The sequence below is a fragment of the Salvelinus alpinus genome, chromosome 30 (genome assembly GCF_045679555.1).
Source record: "Salvelinus alpinus chromosome 30, SLU_Salpinus.1, whole genome shotgun sequence".
Classification (NCBI taxonomy): domain Eukaryota; kingdom Metazoa; phylum Chordata; class Actinopteri; order Salmoniformes; family Salmonidae; genus Salvelinus; species Salvelinus alpinus.
Genome location: NC_092115.1, coordinates 20,083,368 through 20,102,406, shown reverse-complemented (window position 1 = coordinate 20,102,406; position 19,039 = coordinate 20,083,368). Strand labels below are relative to the sequence as shown.

At 42.4% G+C, this 19,039-nt stretch overlaps 1 protein-coding gene across 1 annotated transcript in view; it reads right to left on the bottom strand.

Annotated features, from left to right (window-relative positions):
* The window catches only part of LOC139560620 (glypican-1-like), a 144,218-nt gene that overhangs the window by 13,166 nt on the left and 112,013 nt on the right, over positions 1 to 19,039 (bottom strand). The window contains exons 6-7 of the mRNA XM_071377553.1: positions 13,499 to 13,664; positions 11,903 to 12,033 (exon numbers count right to left, since the gene is read on the bottom strand). Of these exons, the coding sequence (XP_071233654.1) occupies positions 11,903 to 12,033; positions 13,499 to 13,664 (297 nt within the window). The remainder of the gene's footprint in view (positions 1 to 11,902; positions 12,034 to 13,498; positions 13,665 to 19,039) is intronic.

Here is a 19,039-nt window from a genome sequence, read left to right as displayed (position 1 = left end):
TGACCCCCCTCCCCCTCCATTTATTTTGTACACTGCTGCTACTCGCTGTTTATTATCTAAGCGTAGTCACTTCACCATACCTATGTGTACAAATTACCTCAACTAACCTGTACCCCGCACACTGACTCGGTATCGGTACCACCTGTATATAGCCTTATTTAATTGTGTGATTTTTTTATGATTTTTTACTTTTGTTTCTTTGGTAAATATTTTCTTAACTCTTCTTGAACTGCACTGTTGGTTAAGGGCTTGTAAGTAAGCATTTCACGGTAAGGTCTACACTTGTTGTATTCAGCGCATGTGACAAATAAAGTTGAATTTAATTTGAGGTGGCGCACAATTGGCCCAACATCGTCCGGGTTCGGGGACGGTTTGGTCGGCTGGGATGTCCTTGTCCCATCGAGCTCTAGTGAATCCTTGTGGCGGCCGTGCGCGTTCACGCTGACTTCGGTCATCAGTCGTACGGTGTTTCCACCGACACATTGGTGCAGCTGGCTTAAGCGCATAGTGTGTCAAGAAGCAGTGCGGCTTGCCGGGGTCGTGTATCGGAGGGCTCTCGACATTCGCCTCTCCCGTACGGAGTTGCAGCGACTGGACAAGACTATAACTACTAATTGGATATCATGAAATTGTCGCAAAAAAGGAGTAAAATAAAAAATACATGTATTTTTTTAATTATAATTCTAATATAAAAAATAAAAACAATGCAGAGCGAAAGAAAATATAGAAATAATAGAAAAGTAATAACACGTAATAAAAGTCATAAATACACAATGAGTAATGATAACGTGGCTATATACACAGGGTACCAGTACCGAGTTGATGTGCAGGGGTACGAGGTAATTGAGGTAGATACAGTATGTCTATATAACTAGGAATAAAGTACCAAGTCAACAGGATAGATAAACAATAGCAGCAGCGTATGTGATGAGTCAAAAAAAGTTGAGTGCAAAAAGGCTCAATGCAGATTTAACTAACTATTTAGCAGTCTTGGGGGAAGAAGATGTTCAGGGTCCTGTTGGTTCCAGACTTGGTGCATTGGTAGGGCTGTTACGGTGACCGTATTACCGCCACGCTGGCAGTCACGAGTCATGATGGCAGTCAAATTCCACGTGACCGTTTAGTCATGGTAATTAGGCTTCTCCAAGCTCTGATGATGCTGATGGTCATTAGTAGCCTACCAAACTTGCTAACTGCCTGGTACTCAGCACTCTATTGTCCCTCTAATAACTCAATGCAAATGTAATCAAAAATCTAATCAAACACTTCATGAAAGCCCATGAGCTCATGTTGCGCAACATTTCTATAGGCTATGTAATTGCGTGAGATAACAGTGATGGCCTCTATTAAAAAGAGGAGCATCCCATCAGCTTTCTATTGGCTAGGTCTACTATATTTATGTCTCAACTTTCCAAATATTAAGCACATTGCTTCTCTTTACAACAGGAGTATAGCCTACCTGGCTGGCATGAACATGAAATACTGGAAAATAATCCTTCATTCGCTATTTAAGTGCATAGATGACATGTATTATTTTCCCCTGCACTGTTTCGAGACAGGTGCATGATAATGGTCCTATTCTAAATCAAAATAAATGTCATACATATATTATTTAGTATATGTAAAGACAAGATTAAATCAAGATGGGTTACAGTATTAGCCTATCATTTGTGAATGATATATTATCACTTGTCAATGATGCCCAGATGGTTTGCAGAAAGGCAAGAAACACATGCCTTTTTAAAATACTTTTTCAAATCATAGTCACATACCTCATGTAGCCTGGCCTATATGTTTTGATAAGGTTTGTATCACAACTAAAGTGGCCAAATGTGTCTGTTACTTGAACTCTGTGAAGCAAATAACTTCTTAAAATTAAGTACATTAATCCGTTTTACAACGCGTGTAGAGCATAACTGGCATACATTAACAGCACGTACGTATGTATACCAGTACGCAGCACATTTCAAGTTTGGGGAAGATAAATTTCATCATAAAAATGCACCTTTATAATAAAAGCATTACATGCATAATCGCATTTGAGTTACTTTTGAGAATGGTGTTTTCCCGCTAATGGAACATTTGCACTTATAGCCTACAGCCATGTGTACATTGCTGCGCTTATAATGTGAAGAAATAGCCTAATAGTTTATCAACATTAACTAAATGTTGTGATCTGTTCTGATGTATTATTATATACCAGTCAAACGTTTGGACAGACCTTTATCTTTATTTTGACTATTTTCTACATTGTAGAATAATAGTGAAGACATCGAAACTATGAAATAACACATATGGCATCATGTAGAATCAAAACACTTGAATTCTAAATAAATCACTGACAATTTCACCACTGTACCATCACACCTCCTCCTCCATGCTTCAAGATGGGAACCACACATGCGGAGATCATCCGTTTACCTACTCTGTGTCTAACAAAGACATGGCGGTTGGAACCAACAATCTCAAATGTGGACTCATCAGACCAAAGGACAGATTTCCACCAGTCTAATGTCCATTGCTCGTGTTTCTTGGCCCAAGCAAGTCTCTTCTTTTTATTGGTGTCCTTTAGTAGTGGTTTCTTTGCAGCAATTTGACCATGAACGCCTGATTCACACAGTCTCCTCTGAACAGTTGATGTTGAGATGTGTCTGTTACTTGAACTCAGTGAAGCATTTATTTGGGCTGCAATCTGAGGTGCAGTTAACACTATTGAACTTATCCTCTGCAGCAGAGGTAACTCTGGATCATCCTTTCCTGTGGCGGTCCTCATGAGAGCCAGTTTCATCATAGCGCTTGATGGTTTTTGCGACTGCACTTGAAGCAACGTTCAAACTTCTTGATATTTTCCGTATTGACTGACCTTCATGTATTAAAGTAATGATGGACTGTCGTTTCTCTTTGCTTATTTGAGCTTTTCTTGCCATAATATGGACTTGGTATTTTACCAAATAGGGCTATCTTCTGTATACCACCCCTACCTTGTCACAACACAACTGATTGGCTCAAACGCATTAAGGAAAGAAATTCCACAAATTAACTTTTTACAAGGCACACCTGTTAATTGAATTACATTCCAGATGACTACCTCATGAAGCTGGTTGAGAGAATGCCAAGAGGGTGCAAAGCTGTCATCAAGGCAAAGGGTGGATACTTTGAAGAATCTCAAATATAACATATATTGGTTACTACATGACTCCATATGTGTTGTTTCATAGTTTTGATGTCTTCTCTATTAATCTACAATGTAGAAAATAGTAAAAATAAAGAAAAACCCTGGAATGAGTAGGTGTGTCAAAATCTTTGACTGGTACTGTATATATACAGTATATATATATATTTTTTAAATTATCCCCCTTTTTCTCCCGAATTTCATCATATCCAATTACAATCTTGTCTCATCACTGCAACTCCCCAACGGGCTTGGGAGAGGGGAAGGTCGAGTCATGCGTCCTTTGAAACATGACCCGCCAAACCGCGCTCCTTAACACCGATCCACTTAACCCGGAAGCCAGCCGGACCAATGTGTCGGAGGAAACACCATTCAACTGACGACCTAAGTCAGCCTGCCCGGCCCGCCACAAGGAGTCGCTAGAGCGCGATGAGCCAACTAAAGCCCCCCCCCCAGCCAAACCCTTCCCTAACCCGGACGACGCTGGGCCAATTGTGCGCCGCCCTATGGTACTCCCGTTCACGTTCACGGCCGGATGTGACACAGCCTGGGATCGAACCCAGGTCTATAGTGATGCCTCAAGCACTGCGATGCAGTGCATTAGACCGCTGCGCCACTCAGGTTAGTGGTTGTATTAATTTGTGATCTATCCCAACCCACAACTGTCCCAGGCTATGTTTGGAATATTAATTTCTCACACAGAACAGAATAAGTCAACTCTTGTACTATGGGGATAGTAGATTGACATAGGCTAGTGCTTTGCTGTTTCTTAGGCCGGCTCATCTTGTTGGCTGACGAAAAGTAAATGTGGACAGTTCTTCAAATATCTTGAATATGTGCCTCCGAATTGAATAAGGACGCGGGCGTCCCGGATGTCTTCACTTGTAGCCTATGAAAAAGAACCGATCACATGACGGAGAGCAATTTGAGTGAGAGGTGCTTTGGAGCATGCCGCCGGGAAATTCGAGGTATTATCAAGTACTTGTGAAATTGTGACTGAGAGACTGATGAAGTGTTTACAGCCTGCTCAAAAAAGAAAGCAGAGTTCACTTTTCTCAAATCATCATTAGAGTTGCATCATGCAGCCTTAAAATGTATTGAAAATCTAAACATACAGCCCAACATTTGTATCACAACTAAAGTTACATAAATAACTAACTTAAGCATATAGGAGTACCTGTTTCTTTGTTAACCACTCAACACAAAATATCAGCACTCCCTCAAATCGTTTGGAGAAAATATCCTTTCTATTTTATTAAGCTGTTACATTCCCCAGTTTCTATGTTGTGGTTTTGTTAGTATGTGTGTATTTCAGGATGGCTTCCTGAAATTCCCCCAAGCAGCTGATTGGTCGGCCCCATTGCTAATTGGAGCTGACCCCGCCCTCTCGTCAAAGGATACAGCTGTATCCCATTACAGACTCCTTCTCCAGCTATATAAGCCAGTGTTCTGTTGCTCAGAAGAGAGATGATTAGTGTGTCCTGTGTTGGTTGCTGTTAGGAGATAGATTTTTGGTATGTCCTATGTTGGTTGTTGCAGAGAGAGAGCTGATTGATATGTCCTGTGTTGGTTGTTGCTCAGAGACACCTTTTTGTTAAGTATTTTGTAGCCGCTGATCTGAGGTATGTGTGTGCCCATAGGACGCAGTGTTTTGATTGTTTACTTACGTTTGTATTATTCTGTTTCATTTGTTCCCAGGTTGGAAGGGGAAGGCACCTAGGGAGTGTTTAGGCAAGAGGCCTGCGGGCATACATAACCCGTAGTATTTACTGTCTATGCACACTAGGTAAGACCTGGGCGGACCACCCCCTGTATTTTGGTTAGCGCAGCAGGTGGTGCTAAAAGGTTAGCCTCGACGGAATCAGTGTCCCTATACCGGGACGGTTGTTGCTAACGTGACTAGAATGATGACAGTAAAAGCCAACTTTCCTGGACATGTCTTATATGGGCAGAAAGCTTAAATTCTTGTTAATCTAACAAGTGTCCAATTTATAGTAGCTATTACAGTGACAAAAATAGCATCCTATTGTTTGAGGAGAGTGCACAACAAACTTTTCACGGCAACTGGTTTGATACAGTACATTCACCTCTGAAGGTAAATAATGTACTTATATTCAGTAATCTTGCTCTGATTTGTCATCCTGAGGGTCCCAGAGATAAAATGTAGCACAGTTTTGTTTGATAAAATAAACATTTATATTCAAATGTAGGAACTGGGTTTTACAGTTTGAACCCCTGTGCAGTAATACAATGCTTCATTGGATCAGTCTGAAACTTTGCACATACACTGTTTCCATCTAGTGGCCAAAATCTCAATTGTGCCTAAACTCCTGTGATGGAACAAAAAAAACTAATAGAAAATGCATGTTTTTTTATTGTATTATCTTTTACCAGATCTAATGTGTTATATTCTCCAACATTAATTTCACAAACTTCAAAGTGTTTCCATACAAATGGGCTCAAGAATATGCTTATCCTTGCTTCAGGTCCTGTGCTAGAGGCAGTTAGATTTCCGATCCTTAAGAGGTTTTTAAGGGTTGATCTGAGCATTCTGTCTGAACAACAGCAGTCAAGCACCCAAGCTAACTGGCTAACAGTTGTCGCAGTGTCATTCTATTAAAATGGTCACTTGCATAGTGGAGTCTTTTGTTGACATGTAGCTAGCTAGCTAAACAATGAACCATAATCACAACTCATGACGTTACTATCCTGCATGAATCTGCAGGTAGCTAACCAACCAGGTTCAATGTGAGCTAGCTAACATTAGGCTATAACAAGCAAAGCAAATGGCTCTGAGATACGAATAAAAAGATCATACACATAACATTAGCTAGCGAGCCAGCTAGCTAACAGTACACTAACTTGAAATGAAAATGACTGTCAAAATTAGAAATGTGTAATATCTGAAAATGTAGCTAGTTAGACTATCTTACCCGTATACATCATGGTTGGACGCTTCTCCCTGTCACGGATGCCATGGTTGCCCTTAGTTTGAAGATGTAATCCAGATGTTTTCACCATCTCCTTAGCTATCATACTCTAATTCCACTGATTTCAAAACTCGGTCCTCCAGAAAGTGGAGAGCAACACTTATGCAGTTCTACTAAGCAATGTATTTTTTTTTAAAGCTGCGTTAAACAGGATTACCTACACATACTAACCAGCTCAAATAGACAGAAGGGTGCTATATGGCAGACCAATCCGAACTCATCTTTCTGCATGTCCAGCCCACTCATTATCTCGGCCAATCATGGCTAGCGGAAAGGTTGTTTTACTTTTTCTGTGGCTAAACCAACTAGGCTCGTAATTTACCAATTTTATTTGTATTTACAGATGGCATACATGTTTGTTATTAAGGCACATGAAAGTTCACATGTTCCAGAAGACATTTTTGCCTTTTTTTATAAAAAAATTCTAGATTATATTCAAATGGCTCTTGTGTGAAGTAGTGACCCGCAACATACGCCTAGTTTCCTGAAACATATTACATATGGCATAGCCAAATCAGGACCTAACATTAGGACAACTCAGAGTATGCTATTCTGTTCTTCTGAAATAGACTACATTTTCTTCATATCATGTTTCTTTAGACCTGCCTAAAATAAATAATGGATTTATTGTGATGGTGTAGGCTATACTACATGGATTTATTTAACTTTTTAAAATGTAGATGTTCCAGAGGTCTGGATCATTGGCTTGTAGGCTTTGCGTGGAAGCCAGGAGATGCTAAATGTGTTTATGTTAATTTAAGGTCAATTACCGTGAGACAATCAGTTATTTGCTTGACAATCACCGGCTGAAGAAATTTCATGACCGCCACAGCCTTATGCATCGGTATCGCTTGGTGAATTGGTACCACAATTTAAGGGGCCTTCCTCTGACACCACCTGGTATAAAGGACCTGGATGGCAGGGAGCTCGGCCCCAGTGATGTACTGGGTCGTACGCACTACCCTCTGTAGCACCTTGCGGTCAGATGCCAAGCAGTTTGTCATACCAAGCGGTGATGCAGCCAGTCAAGATGCTCTCAATGGTGCAGCTGTAGAACTTTTTGAGGATCTGAGGGCCAATGCCAAATATTTTCAGCCTCCTGAGGGGAAAGAGGAATTGTCGTGCCCTCTTCACGATTGTGTTCGTGTGTATGGGCCATGATATATCCTTAGTGATGTGGACACCAAGGAACTTTAAGCTCTCGACCCGCTCCACTACTGCCCTGTCGATGTGAATGGGGGCATGCTCAGCCCTCCATTTCCTGAAGTCCATGATCAGCTCCTTTGTCTTGACGACGTTGAGAGAGAGGTTGTTGTCCTGGTACCACACTGCCAAGTCTCTGACCTCCCTATAGGCTGTCTCATCAGCGTCAGTGATCAGTCCTACCACTGTTGTGTCGTCAGTAAACTAAATGATGGTGTTGGAGTCGTGTGGGGCCACGCAGTCATTGGTGAACAGGGAGTATTGGAGGGGACTAAGCACGCACCCCTGAGGAGCCCCCGTGTTGAGGGTCAGCATGGATGATGTGTTGTTGCCTAACCTCACCAACTGGAGACGGCCCAGGGTCCTTAACTTAGTAATGAGCTTTCGGGACTATGGTGTTGAATTCTGAGCTGTAGTCAATGAACATCATTCTCACATAGGTGCTCCTCTTGGCCAGGTGGGAGAGGGCAGTGTGGACTGCAATAGAGAGTGCGTAATCTGTGGATCTGTTGGGTCAGTATGCGAATTGGAGTGGGTCTATTGGAGTGGATCTGGGATGATGGTGTTAATGTGAGCAATGACCAGCCTTTCAAAGCATTTCATGGCTACAAATGTGAGGGCTACGGGGTGATAAATTTAGACAGGTTAACTTGGTGTTCTTAGGCACAGGGACTATGGTGGTCTGCTTGAAACATGTAGGTTTTACAGACTGGGTCAGTGAAGAGTAGGTATCCTGGTAATCCGTCTGGCCCTGCGGCCTTGTGAATGTTAACATGTTTAAAGGTATTACTCACATCGGCTACGGAGAGCGAGGGTAGAAGGCATTTAGCTCATCTGGTAGGCTTGCGTCACTGGGCAGCTGGTGACTGGGTTTCCCTTTGTAATTCATGACAGTTTGTATGCCCTATCACATCTGAAAACTAGTTGCTGAAAATGCAACCTTGCATTGTAATGAAACTTTGCCCAATAAACTCCTACTTTCCTGTACTGTAAATTGATAATTTACTACCGTATATAATCCCTATTGAGAGGGTTAAACCTCAACTTCCATTCTTAATAGAAAACTCTAAACTCAGTACTTACTGTATGCATTGGTAAAGTCACATGCTCCATTTGAAGGAGTTTGGTGAGCCACCTTATACATGACGAAACAATATGGCATTGTGTGATCTCCTTGACATGTCACATGACTTAGACAACACTTAGTTTGCACTACTTACAATGCCAGAGGACTCAGATATTACATACAGTGCCTTCGGAAAGTATTCAGACCCCTTGACTTTTTCCAAATTTTGTTATGTTATAGCCTTATTTTTTTTTATTTAACCTTTATTTAACTAGGCAAGTCAGTTAAGAACAAATTCTTATTTACAATGACGGCCTAGGAACAGTGGGTTAACTGCCTTGTTCAAGGGCAGAACGACAGATTTTTACCTTGTCAGCTCGGGGATTCGATCTAGCAACCTTTCGGTTACTGGCCCTAACCACTAGGCTACCTGCCTCCCCAATTCTAAAATGGATTAAATAAATAAAAATCCTCAGAAATGTACACACAATACCCCATAATGACAAAGCAAAAAAAGGTTTTTAGAATGTTTGCAAATGTATTCAAAATAAAAAACCTTATTTACATAAGTATTCAGACCCTTTGCTTTGAGACTCGAAATTGAGCTCAGGTGCATCCTGTTTCCATTGATCATCTTTGAGATGTTTCTACAACTTGATTGGAGTCCATCTGTGTTAAATTGAATTGGATATGATTTGGAAAGGCACACAACTGTCTATAAAAGTTGACAGTGCATGTCACAGCAAAAACCAAGCCATGAGGTCGAAGGAATTGTCCATAGAGCTCCGAGACAGGATGGTCTGAATACTTTCTGAATGCACTGTAGGTAACATATAGTAATTGAATATTCTAGGATCATTTCAATGCCAAGAACACAAACGTCCCATGCTCCTTCAGGGATACCAATTACCTAGATGTAATGTATGAGACAAAGACACTACCATCTTGTTTAACCTGTTTTGGATAGCTCTGAGGTGTTGTAACTATCTACCTCTCCTGCATGAATACCTTTTCTATAAAACACACCTGTTACACACACACACCGCATGTTTCCCACTTGCGCCCTGTTGTACCAACCTAAGGTAGAAGGTGCCCCTACCCACAGATCTGGAACATATTTGTCCAATTCCCAATTCTAAATGTTAACATTCAACTGTAACTCTGTGAAAAGTAATGAAACCACAGAAGCTCCATTAGCAGTAGTTGCATGTTGAAACAGTTTATGACTAAATCTGACTTCCTAAACCTGGTAGGACTAGGCCTATACGTCATAGAAGACTGTCAATAATGGATCAGGTGAAGCTGATCTCAGTTCAGTTTCACTTTATGGTAAAGTAATCTGATCCTAGATCAGTACCTAAGGGGCAAAGCGTGGCTAGTGTGGCTAGTGTTGTGAAGTCTGGTTTGCAGGTTGTTGCAGAGCTCCAGGCCAGCTTTGGCCTCGACACCAGTACAGCACAGAGAAGCCTTTGTTCCCCAACGCTATTTGCATACTTTTCCACTTTCACTAAACAAAAAATTAAGATTTCATGGCTCCTTACGCTTTTTAAAGGGCACATTAAAGTGGTGCTCTTCACCATTAAAAGGAGAAGTTAATGGTTGGCTTTGAGGCTGTGTTATCAGTCCTTCTTCAGGGGCCTCATTTCTAACAGTTGTGTACATTTCACACTATATAGCTGCGCGCACAATTTCTGAAAAGACTGCGCACGTACAAAAATAAAATATTGAGATTTATAAACTGAGCGCAGGCATGTTTCCCATTATAAATCAGACCCGTCCTGAAACTGTGTGCACGTGAACGAGCATTAAAACTGTGCCTAAAAAATGCCCATCATCCACCTTTTATGGTGACAATAACACCCCTATTTGATGTATTCTTTGGAAGTATTGGAATTAGGCCGAGGCAGTTTCTTAAGGAAATAGCAATGGCAAACTTGATTAAATGTCTCTGGAGGTGTTGGCAGAATGTTTTCAACTTTAGAATGATATTTTCTGTATTTGAACGTTTGTGTAAGAAAACAACAATTACAAATTGTTGTCGACCTGTAAATAGATTGTTTGAATTCAATATTGTATTGCATTTACTTATCCCCTAACCTAAAAAGTCTGCACTGCCATTGAATTCTGAAACATTGTAAAGTATGTCTACAAATAAAACTAAAACACAGTAGCAGTGGTAGCAAACGAAATATCAACTGTCTGTTCATCTGTTCAATTCTCCTGTAGATTGTTCTATATTATAAACCTGCCCTCCCTTTCGGATGCATAGAGCAAAAATAATAGGCAAACTTAAATGAGAGATGTACATCGTAATTTGTTAGATGGTAAAGCTTCTTCGGGAATAAAAACTCATCATGGCCAGAAAAGGTGGTGAGGAATTTATTCTGCAATGGTTATGAAAATATGTATTGTGTTTATATTGTTTATTTGAGACATTTGAAATTACAGTAGGCTATTCAGACGTACAGTATCCTAAAAAAAAGTAAATAGAAAAGGTGAACCGTCTGTTCTACCATAGAGCAAAATACTTGAATACAATATAGTTGATCTACAATATTTACTACTTTAAAGTGGGTCCAGTTAAATAAGAGATTGGATGTTGTTGACCTATAAGATAAAGTATCTTATAGGTCAATAACAACCAAGAGTATGAAACCATCACAGTCAGAAAATATTAGGAATTTATTCTGCAATTATCATGGAAATTAAATAGGAAATAGATGCCTATTTCTAACTATTTTAGAATGCAAAGATACAATTTTTTTTTAAATCTTCGCTCTTCTCACTAACAGCAAATGATTGCATCTTGTTATTCTATTTACCTGTTTTTTTTTTGGGGGGGGGGGGGGGGGTAAGCATGTCATCATATCCCCCATTTGCACAAAATACTAGGCTACTTGCCTGGTTGCAATACAATAGTTCAAGCATTATAAACTGTGTGCACGCATGGCCTAAAGTTTACGGGAAGCTAAGCACATTCCCACGTCGAGTTAAGACTTTTATAAATGACAACATTTGCGTGAGAACTGGCGCACGCACATTTTGGGGTATATCCTGTGCATATGCACGATTTACAAATGGCCCCTGGTATGTGGAACATTATTACATTAAACCAGTACAGGGACCAACATCAGGTTATAAATATGTGTTATGAGCCCTGATCAACACTGTGTCAGTGATCGGTAATAATACTTGAATGTGTGAACTGGCGGTAGCATATCTCTGTGTGTGTGTGTGTGTGTGTGTGTGTGTGTGTGTGTGTGTGTGTGTGTGTGTGTGTGTGTGTGTGTGTGTGTGTGTGTGTGTGTGTGTGTGTGTGTGTGTGTGTGTGTGTGTGTGTGTGTCTGTGTCTGTGTGTGTGTGTGGCACATGTGTTTGCGTGCATGCGTGCATGGGTAAGTACATCAGTATGTGTGCTTGTGTGTGTGTGTGTGTGTGTGTGTGTGTGTGTGTGCTGACTGCTGTTCTGACCTTGTTGTTAAACGTGTCTATGTTGTCCATCATGGTGGTGATAGCCTCTGAGATGTGTGTGGGGAGAGAGAGGAACACCACATCCACGCTGGACACACCCTCAAACCTGTTAGAGACCTGCAGCATGGCATCTGCAGAGAGAGAGGGGGGATGCAATATTTTAAATGTGAATACATGCTTATACAGTGCCTTCAGAAAGTATTCATACCCCTTGACTTATTTCACATTTTGTTGTGTTACAGCCTGAATTCAAAATGGATTAAATTTATTATTTTTTTCTCACCCATCTTCCCACAATATCCCATGATGACAAAGTGAAAACATGTTTTAGAATTGTTTTGCAAATATATTGAAAATGAACATAATTATTACATACGTATTAACACCGCTGACGTGTGAGAATCACCTTTGGCAGCGATTAGAGCTATGAGTCTTTCAAGGGTAAGTCTCGGAGAGCTTCGCACCCCTGGATTGTACAATATTTGCACATTATTCTTCAAGCTCTGTCAAGTTGGTTGTTGCTAGACAGCCATTTTCAAGTCTTGCCATAGATTTTCAAGCCGATTTAAATCTAAACTGTATCTTGGCCACTCAGGAACTTGGTAAGCAACTCCAGTATATATTTGCCTTGTGTTTTAGGTTATTCTCCTGCTGAAAGGTGAATTTGTCTTCCAGTGTCTGTTGGAAAGCAGATTGAAACAGGTTTTCCTATAGAATTTTGCATGTGCTTTATCTATAACTATAGATTATGTGCTTTATCTATAGCTCTATCCTAAAATACTCCCTAGTCCTTGCCAATCACAAACATACCCATAACATGATGCAGCCACCACCATGCTTGAAAATATGAAGAGTGCTTCTCAGTGATGTGTTGTATTGTATTTTCCCCAAACAGCTTTGTATTCAGGACAAAAAGTTCATTTCTTTGAGTGGTTTCCTTCCTCTAAGGCATCAGTTAGGAAGGACACCTGTATATTTGTAGTGACTGGGTGTATTGATACACCATCCAAAGTGTAATTAATAACTTCACAATGCTTAAAGTGACATTCAATGTCTGCTCCCCCCCCCCCCATCTACCAATAGGTGCCCGTCTTTGTGATTGAATCTGTGTTGAAATTCACTGCACAACTGAGGGACCTTACAGATAATTGTATGTGTGGGGTACAGAGATGAGGTAGTCATTCAAAAATCATGTTAAACACGAATATTGTCCATGCAACTTATTATGTGACCTGTAAGCTCATTTTTACTCCTGAACTTATTTAGGCTTGCCATAGCCAAGGGGTTGAATACTTATTGACTTACTGTAAGACATTTCAGCTTTTCATTTTTTTATTAATTTAAAAAAATAATCAAAAAACATAATTTCATATTGACATTATGGGTTACTGTGTGTAGGCCAGTGACACAAAATCTCACAGTGACACAAAATCTCACAGTGACACATTCAATTCAGGCTGTAACACAACAAAATGTGGAAAAAGTCAAAGGGTGTGAATACTTTCTGAAGTCACTGTAGGAATTAAAATGAAATTAGTGTGCAAATGTGTGCGTGTGTGTGTGAAATTAGGGTGTGTGTGTGTGTATGTGTCTCACCAGCCAAGTTCCTCCACTCTGTGTCCAGGTCGGCCTGGTTAGCGAGGCAGCCCTTCAGTACGTTGGCACAGTAGTTGGCACAGGGCCTGGCAGTGGCCACTCCACGGCAGTGGGGACAGTAGGTCATCTTCATGATGGCACGCATGCACTCTGGGCTCAGGGGTACCTGGGAGAGGAGATACAACAATATTATAGAGATACTATATGAGCCACATTACAATTCCCACCAAGTGGCTTAATCCTATTGGTGCGATGCGTAGGGTGCCTTTCACGCCAGCGACCTGGGTTCACATCCCCGCCCCTCCATTTACTTCAATATCATATATCATAAATATATACAGTCAGGTCCAAAATTATTGGCCTCGCTTGATAAAGATGAGCAAAAAAGACGGTATAAAATAAATAGACTGAACAAAAATATAAGCGCAACATGTAAAGAGTTGGTCCCTTGTTTCATGAGCTGAAATAAAAGATCCCAGAAATGTTCCATACACACAAAAAAACGTATTTCTCTCAAATTTTGTGCAACCCTGTTAGTGGGCATTTGCCAAGATAATCCATCCACCTGACAGGTGTGGCATATCAAGAATCTAATTAAACAGCATGATCTTCACAAAGTGATGAGGGAGTGTGCAATTGACATGTTGACTGCAGGAATGTCCACCAGAGCTGTTGCCAGAGAATTGCATTTTAATTTCTCTACTATAAGCCGCCTCCAACGTCGTTTTAGAGAATGTGGCAGTACGTACAACCGGCCTCACAACCACAGACCACGTATCCACGCCATCCCAGGATCTCCACATCTGGCTTCTTCACCTGTGGGATGGCCTGAGACGAGCCACTCGGACAGCTGATGAAACTGTGGGTTGGCACAACCGAAGAATTTCTGCACAAACTGTCAGGGAAGCTCATCCTTGTGCTAGTCGTCCTATCCAGTGTCTTGACCTGACTGCAGTTCGGCATCGTAATCAACTTTAATGGGCAAATGCTCACCTTCGATGGCCACTGGTACGCTGGTTAAGTGGATGAATCCGTGGCGTCATGTGGGCGAGCAGTTTGCAACGTTGTGAACAGAGTGCCCCATGGCGGTGGTGGGGTTATGGTATGGGCAGGCATAAGCTACGGACAACGAACACAATTGCATTTTATCAATGGCAATTTGAATGCACAGAGATACCGTGACGAGATCCTGAAGCCCAATGTCGTGCCATTCATCCGCCACCATCACCTCCTGTTTCAGCATGATAATTCAAGGCCCTATCTCGCAAGGATCTGTACACAACTCCTGGAAGCTGAAAAAGTCCCAGTTCTTCCATGGCCTGCATACTCACAAAACATGTCACCCATTGAGCATGTTTGGGATGCTCTGGATCGATGTGTACGACGACGTGTTCCAGTTCTCACCAATATCCAGCAACTTCACACAGCCACTGAAGAGGAGTGGGACAACATTCCACAGGCCGCAGTAAGCAGCCTGATCAACTCTATGTGAAGGAGATGTGTCATGCTGCATGAGGCAAATGTTGGTCACACCAGACATTGACAGGTTTGCTCATCCATGCCCCTACTTTTTTTTGTTGGTATCTGTGAACAACAGATGTATATCTGTATTCTCAGTCATGTGAATTCCATGGATTAGGGCCTAATGAATTTATTTCAATTAACTGATTTCCTTATATGAACTGTAACTCTTTAAAATCTTTGAAATTGAACATGATATAATTGTATACTAATACAATTGCTCAGAGAAAGACATTTTGTTTAATGAGTGATAAAAAAATCTAAAAAGGAGAGGGGTCAAAATGATTGGCACCCCTGTATTCAAAATCCAGCACCCTCCCCTGGCGAGAATAACGACTCTGAGCCTTTTTCTAAAATGTTTTATGAGATTGGAGAACACGTTGTGAGGGATCTTGATATGAGAGCATTCTGTCAGGCTGTATCACGGCCTGGTACGGCAACTGCACCGTCCGCAACAGTAAGACTCTCCAGAGGGTGGTGCAGTCAGCCCAACTCATCACCAGGAGCATACTGCCTGCCCTCCAGGACACCTACAGCACCCAGCATCACAGGAAGACCAAGAAGATCATCAAGGACCTCAGCCACCCGAGCAACAGCCTGTTCACCCCGCTATCATCCAGAAGGCGAGGTCAGTACAGGTGCATCAAAGCTGGGACCGAGAGCCTGAAAAACAGCTTTGAGGCCAGCAGACTGTTAGATAGCCATCATTAGCAGGCCTCCACCCAGTACCCTGCTCTGAACTTAGTCACTGTCACTTGCCGGCTACCACCCGGCTACTCATCCCTGCACCTTAGAGGCTGCTGCCCTATGTACATAGACATGGGACATTGGTCACTTTAGTAATGGAACACTGTTCATTTTAATAATGTTTACATACTGCTTTACCCATATACTGTATATTTATATTGATACTCCGGACTCCAACATTGCTCGTCCTAATATTTCTATATTTCTTAATTCCATTCTTTTACTTTAGATTTGTGTGTATTGTTGTGTATTGTTAGATATTAATGCACTGTTGGAGCTAGGAACACAAGTATTTCACTATACCCGTAATAACATCTGCTAAATATGTGTACGACAAATAAAATGTAATGTGATATCTTTGTCTGCGCTTATGTATTGCCCTCTTCAATTAACACCACAGGTTTTCAAAGGGGTTCAAGTCCAGAGACTGAGATGGCCATTGCCAAATGTGGATTTCTTTGGGTCAATTAACCATTTCTTTGTGTATTGCTCAGAGGTTGGCGTTATTGGCGTTATTGTCTTGCTGGTTGGCGTTATTGTCTTGCTGGAAGATTCACTTGCGGCCAAGTGTCAGTCTTCTGGCAGAGGCAATCAGGTTTTGGCCAAAAGTTTCCTGTAAAGTGCATGATGCCATTGACCTCAACAAGAGCCCAAGATCAGTGGAAGGAAAATAGCCCTCTAACATCGAATATCCACCACCATATTTTACAGTAGGTATGAGGTACTTTTCTGCATATGCTTCCGTTTTGCGATGTGAAACCCACCATTGCTGTGTGTGGCCAAAGAACTTAAGATCCTTTGAATGTGTGAGTTTCCTTGGTGGTGGGCGAACAAACGAGACACACAGAATACAGCGGGAGGTCACTTCCCATGGCCATTCTTTTACGCTAGCGCTGCGTGGTTAGCTTTTTTTCTGCCCGGTTACCGTGGAAACCAATCGTCTGAAAGAATTTGCTTTGTGTGCACGACAAGGTCCATGACACCGCCGTCTGCGCTTTTCTCCGATCCCTCCATCCTTCTTCTCCTTTTCCTTCTCTCTCTCCCACTGGGCTGTTCCCTCAGGAAAGGGCCTTGGTCCGATAAAACTGGAACTGGGTTAAAACCAGTACGCCCTGCTGTCTGTCTGTCTGTCTGTCTGTCTGTCTGTCTGTCTGTCTGTCTGTCTGTCTGTGTCTGTGTCTGTGTGTGTGTGTGTGTGTGTGTGTGTGTGTGTGTGTGTGTGTGTGTGTGTGTGTGTGTGTGTGTGTGTGTGTGTGTGTGTGTGTGTGTGAGAGAGAGAGAGACACTGAGGGCTCAGCTTGGTATACAAAACTCCTCTAAACCAAACTGGGGCAGTCTGATGCTTTCCTGGAATCTTCAACCCTTGTCATACCAAAGTCAGACAAAGCCTAGTTAGCAGAAACATACAGTCAAAGACAAAAGAACATGGTACATGAAATAGTGTCCGTCTGTCGTCATGACTCTACAGCACGCCCCGTGTCCACCCTCCTCTCCTCCTTTTCTCCTCCGCCTACTGCTCCACTTGATAGGCAAGAGAATAAGTCAGACCATCAATGTTTTGATGAGAGAGACAGAGAGAGAGAGAGAGAGAGGGGGGGAGAGAAAGAGAGGGGGGAGAGAAAGAGATAGGGGAGAGAGATGGAGGGAGAGAGAGAGGAGAGAGAGAGAGAGAGAGAGGGGGGAGAGAGAGAGAGAGGGGGGAGAGAGAGAGAGAGTGGAGAGACGGGAGAGAGAGAGTGAGTGGAGAGACAGTGGAAAGAGAGAGGGGAGAAATAGAGAGAGAGGGAGAGAGCGAGAGGGGAGAGTGAGACGTTGACTTTTTGTCTTTCTTTAATGAAACATTCTCATTTCATTAAAATCCCCCACCCCCCCTTAAAAACAAAACACCAAAAAATCTCCTGTACTGCAGTACTGCATACATGCACCATACTCACCTTGCCCTCTACACCACGGTACAAAAACAAACCCCCCAACACACCATATCTCCTGAAACATCTCCACACTTTTTATCATTTTATAAAACTCAAATTTCACCCTAAGGCACTCAGAGACCATCCCATTAAATAATAGTTATCCCCGAGCCTTTGACCCTGTTCCTCCTTGTTAACCAAATAGCTAACTTTGCCTGAGCAAAGAAACAACACCTGTACTTTTTTTAGTTTTACATATTCACCCAACACACTCCTCTTTCCCGCTTCTCTGGCACCATTTATATTGAGCGAGCCTACCCGAAGAGTCTCCATAAGAAGTGGGAGAAAAACCAGCAAAGAAAGTGACCAATAGCCAAGCTCAAAAAGCCCCAGTGCCAGAAAGAAACTCTTCATCTAAACAGTGTCTGAAGGTAGACCTTTACTCAATGTTGTGACTCACTTTCTCAACCTAAACTGTTTCCTGGGTGAGAGGACACCATGCCCCTCATTTTTCATAGCATGTTGTACTGATCTTACAAACTTTCTTGGATCAGAAAAATCACTGTGTACTGCTTGACTGGCTGTCAGCTCCGGAAAAAAATCCTCCTATTCATCCTTTTCCTCAGACCCACCTTCCTCCTCCTCATCTCCATCTCCCATGCTGACCACCTGCCCTTCCTCTCTGGCCAGGGCCTCCCCCCAGCACCAGGCAAAGGTTCCTTGGTGCCTTTGACCACCCAGCCTCCTTTCTTCTCCCCCTTTTTCCTTTCCGCTTGACACCCTCCTCCTCCCCCCCAGTCTCTTGCACTTCCCTACTATACTCTCCTCCTCCACTAGCATAACCTGACTAGACCCAGCCTCATCTACACCACCATCCATAACCTGACTTGGCCCAGCCTCATCTACACCACCATCTGTAGCCTGACTAGACCCAGCCTCATCTACACCACCATCTGTAGCCTGACTAGACCCAGCCTCATCTACACCACCATCTGTAGCCTGACTAGTCCCAGACTCATCTACACCACCATCTGTAGCGATTAGATCCAGCCTCAGCTACACCACCATCTGTAGCCTGACTAGACCCAGCCTCATCTACACCACCATCTGTAGCGATTAGACCCAGCCTCAGCTACACCACCATTTCTAGCCTGACTAGTCCCAGCCTCATCTACACACCATCCCTGGCATGACTAGGCCCAGCCTCTGCTGCCTGCGTTTCATTGCCCCCTGCACGTTGACCTCGATTTCCCCAACTGGCGCTTGTACCCTCACCTTGTCTACGGCCTTTATGTGGGCACGCAACGCTCTTATGCCCCAAATCCTCACACTCAAAACTCCGTAGACTATCTGTACTTGCAAA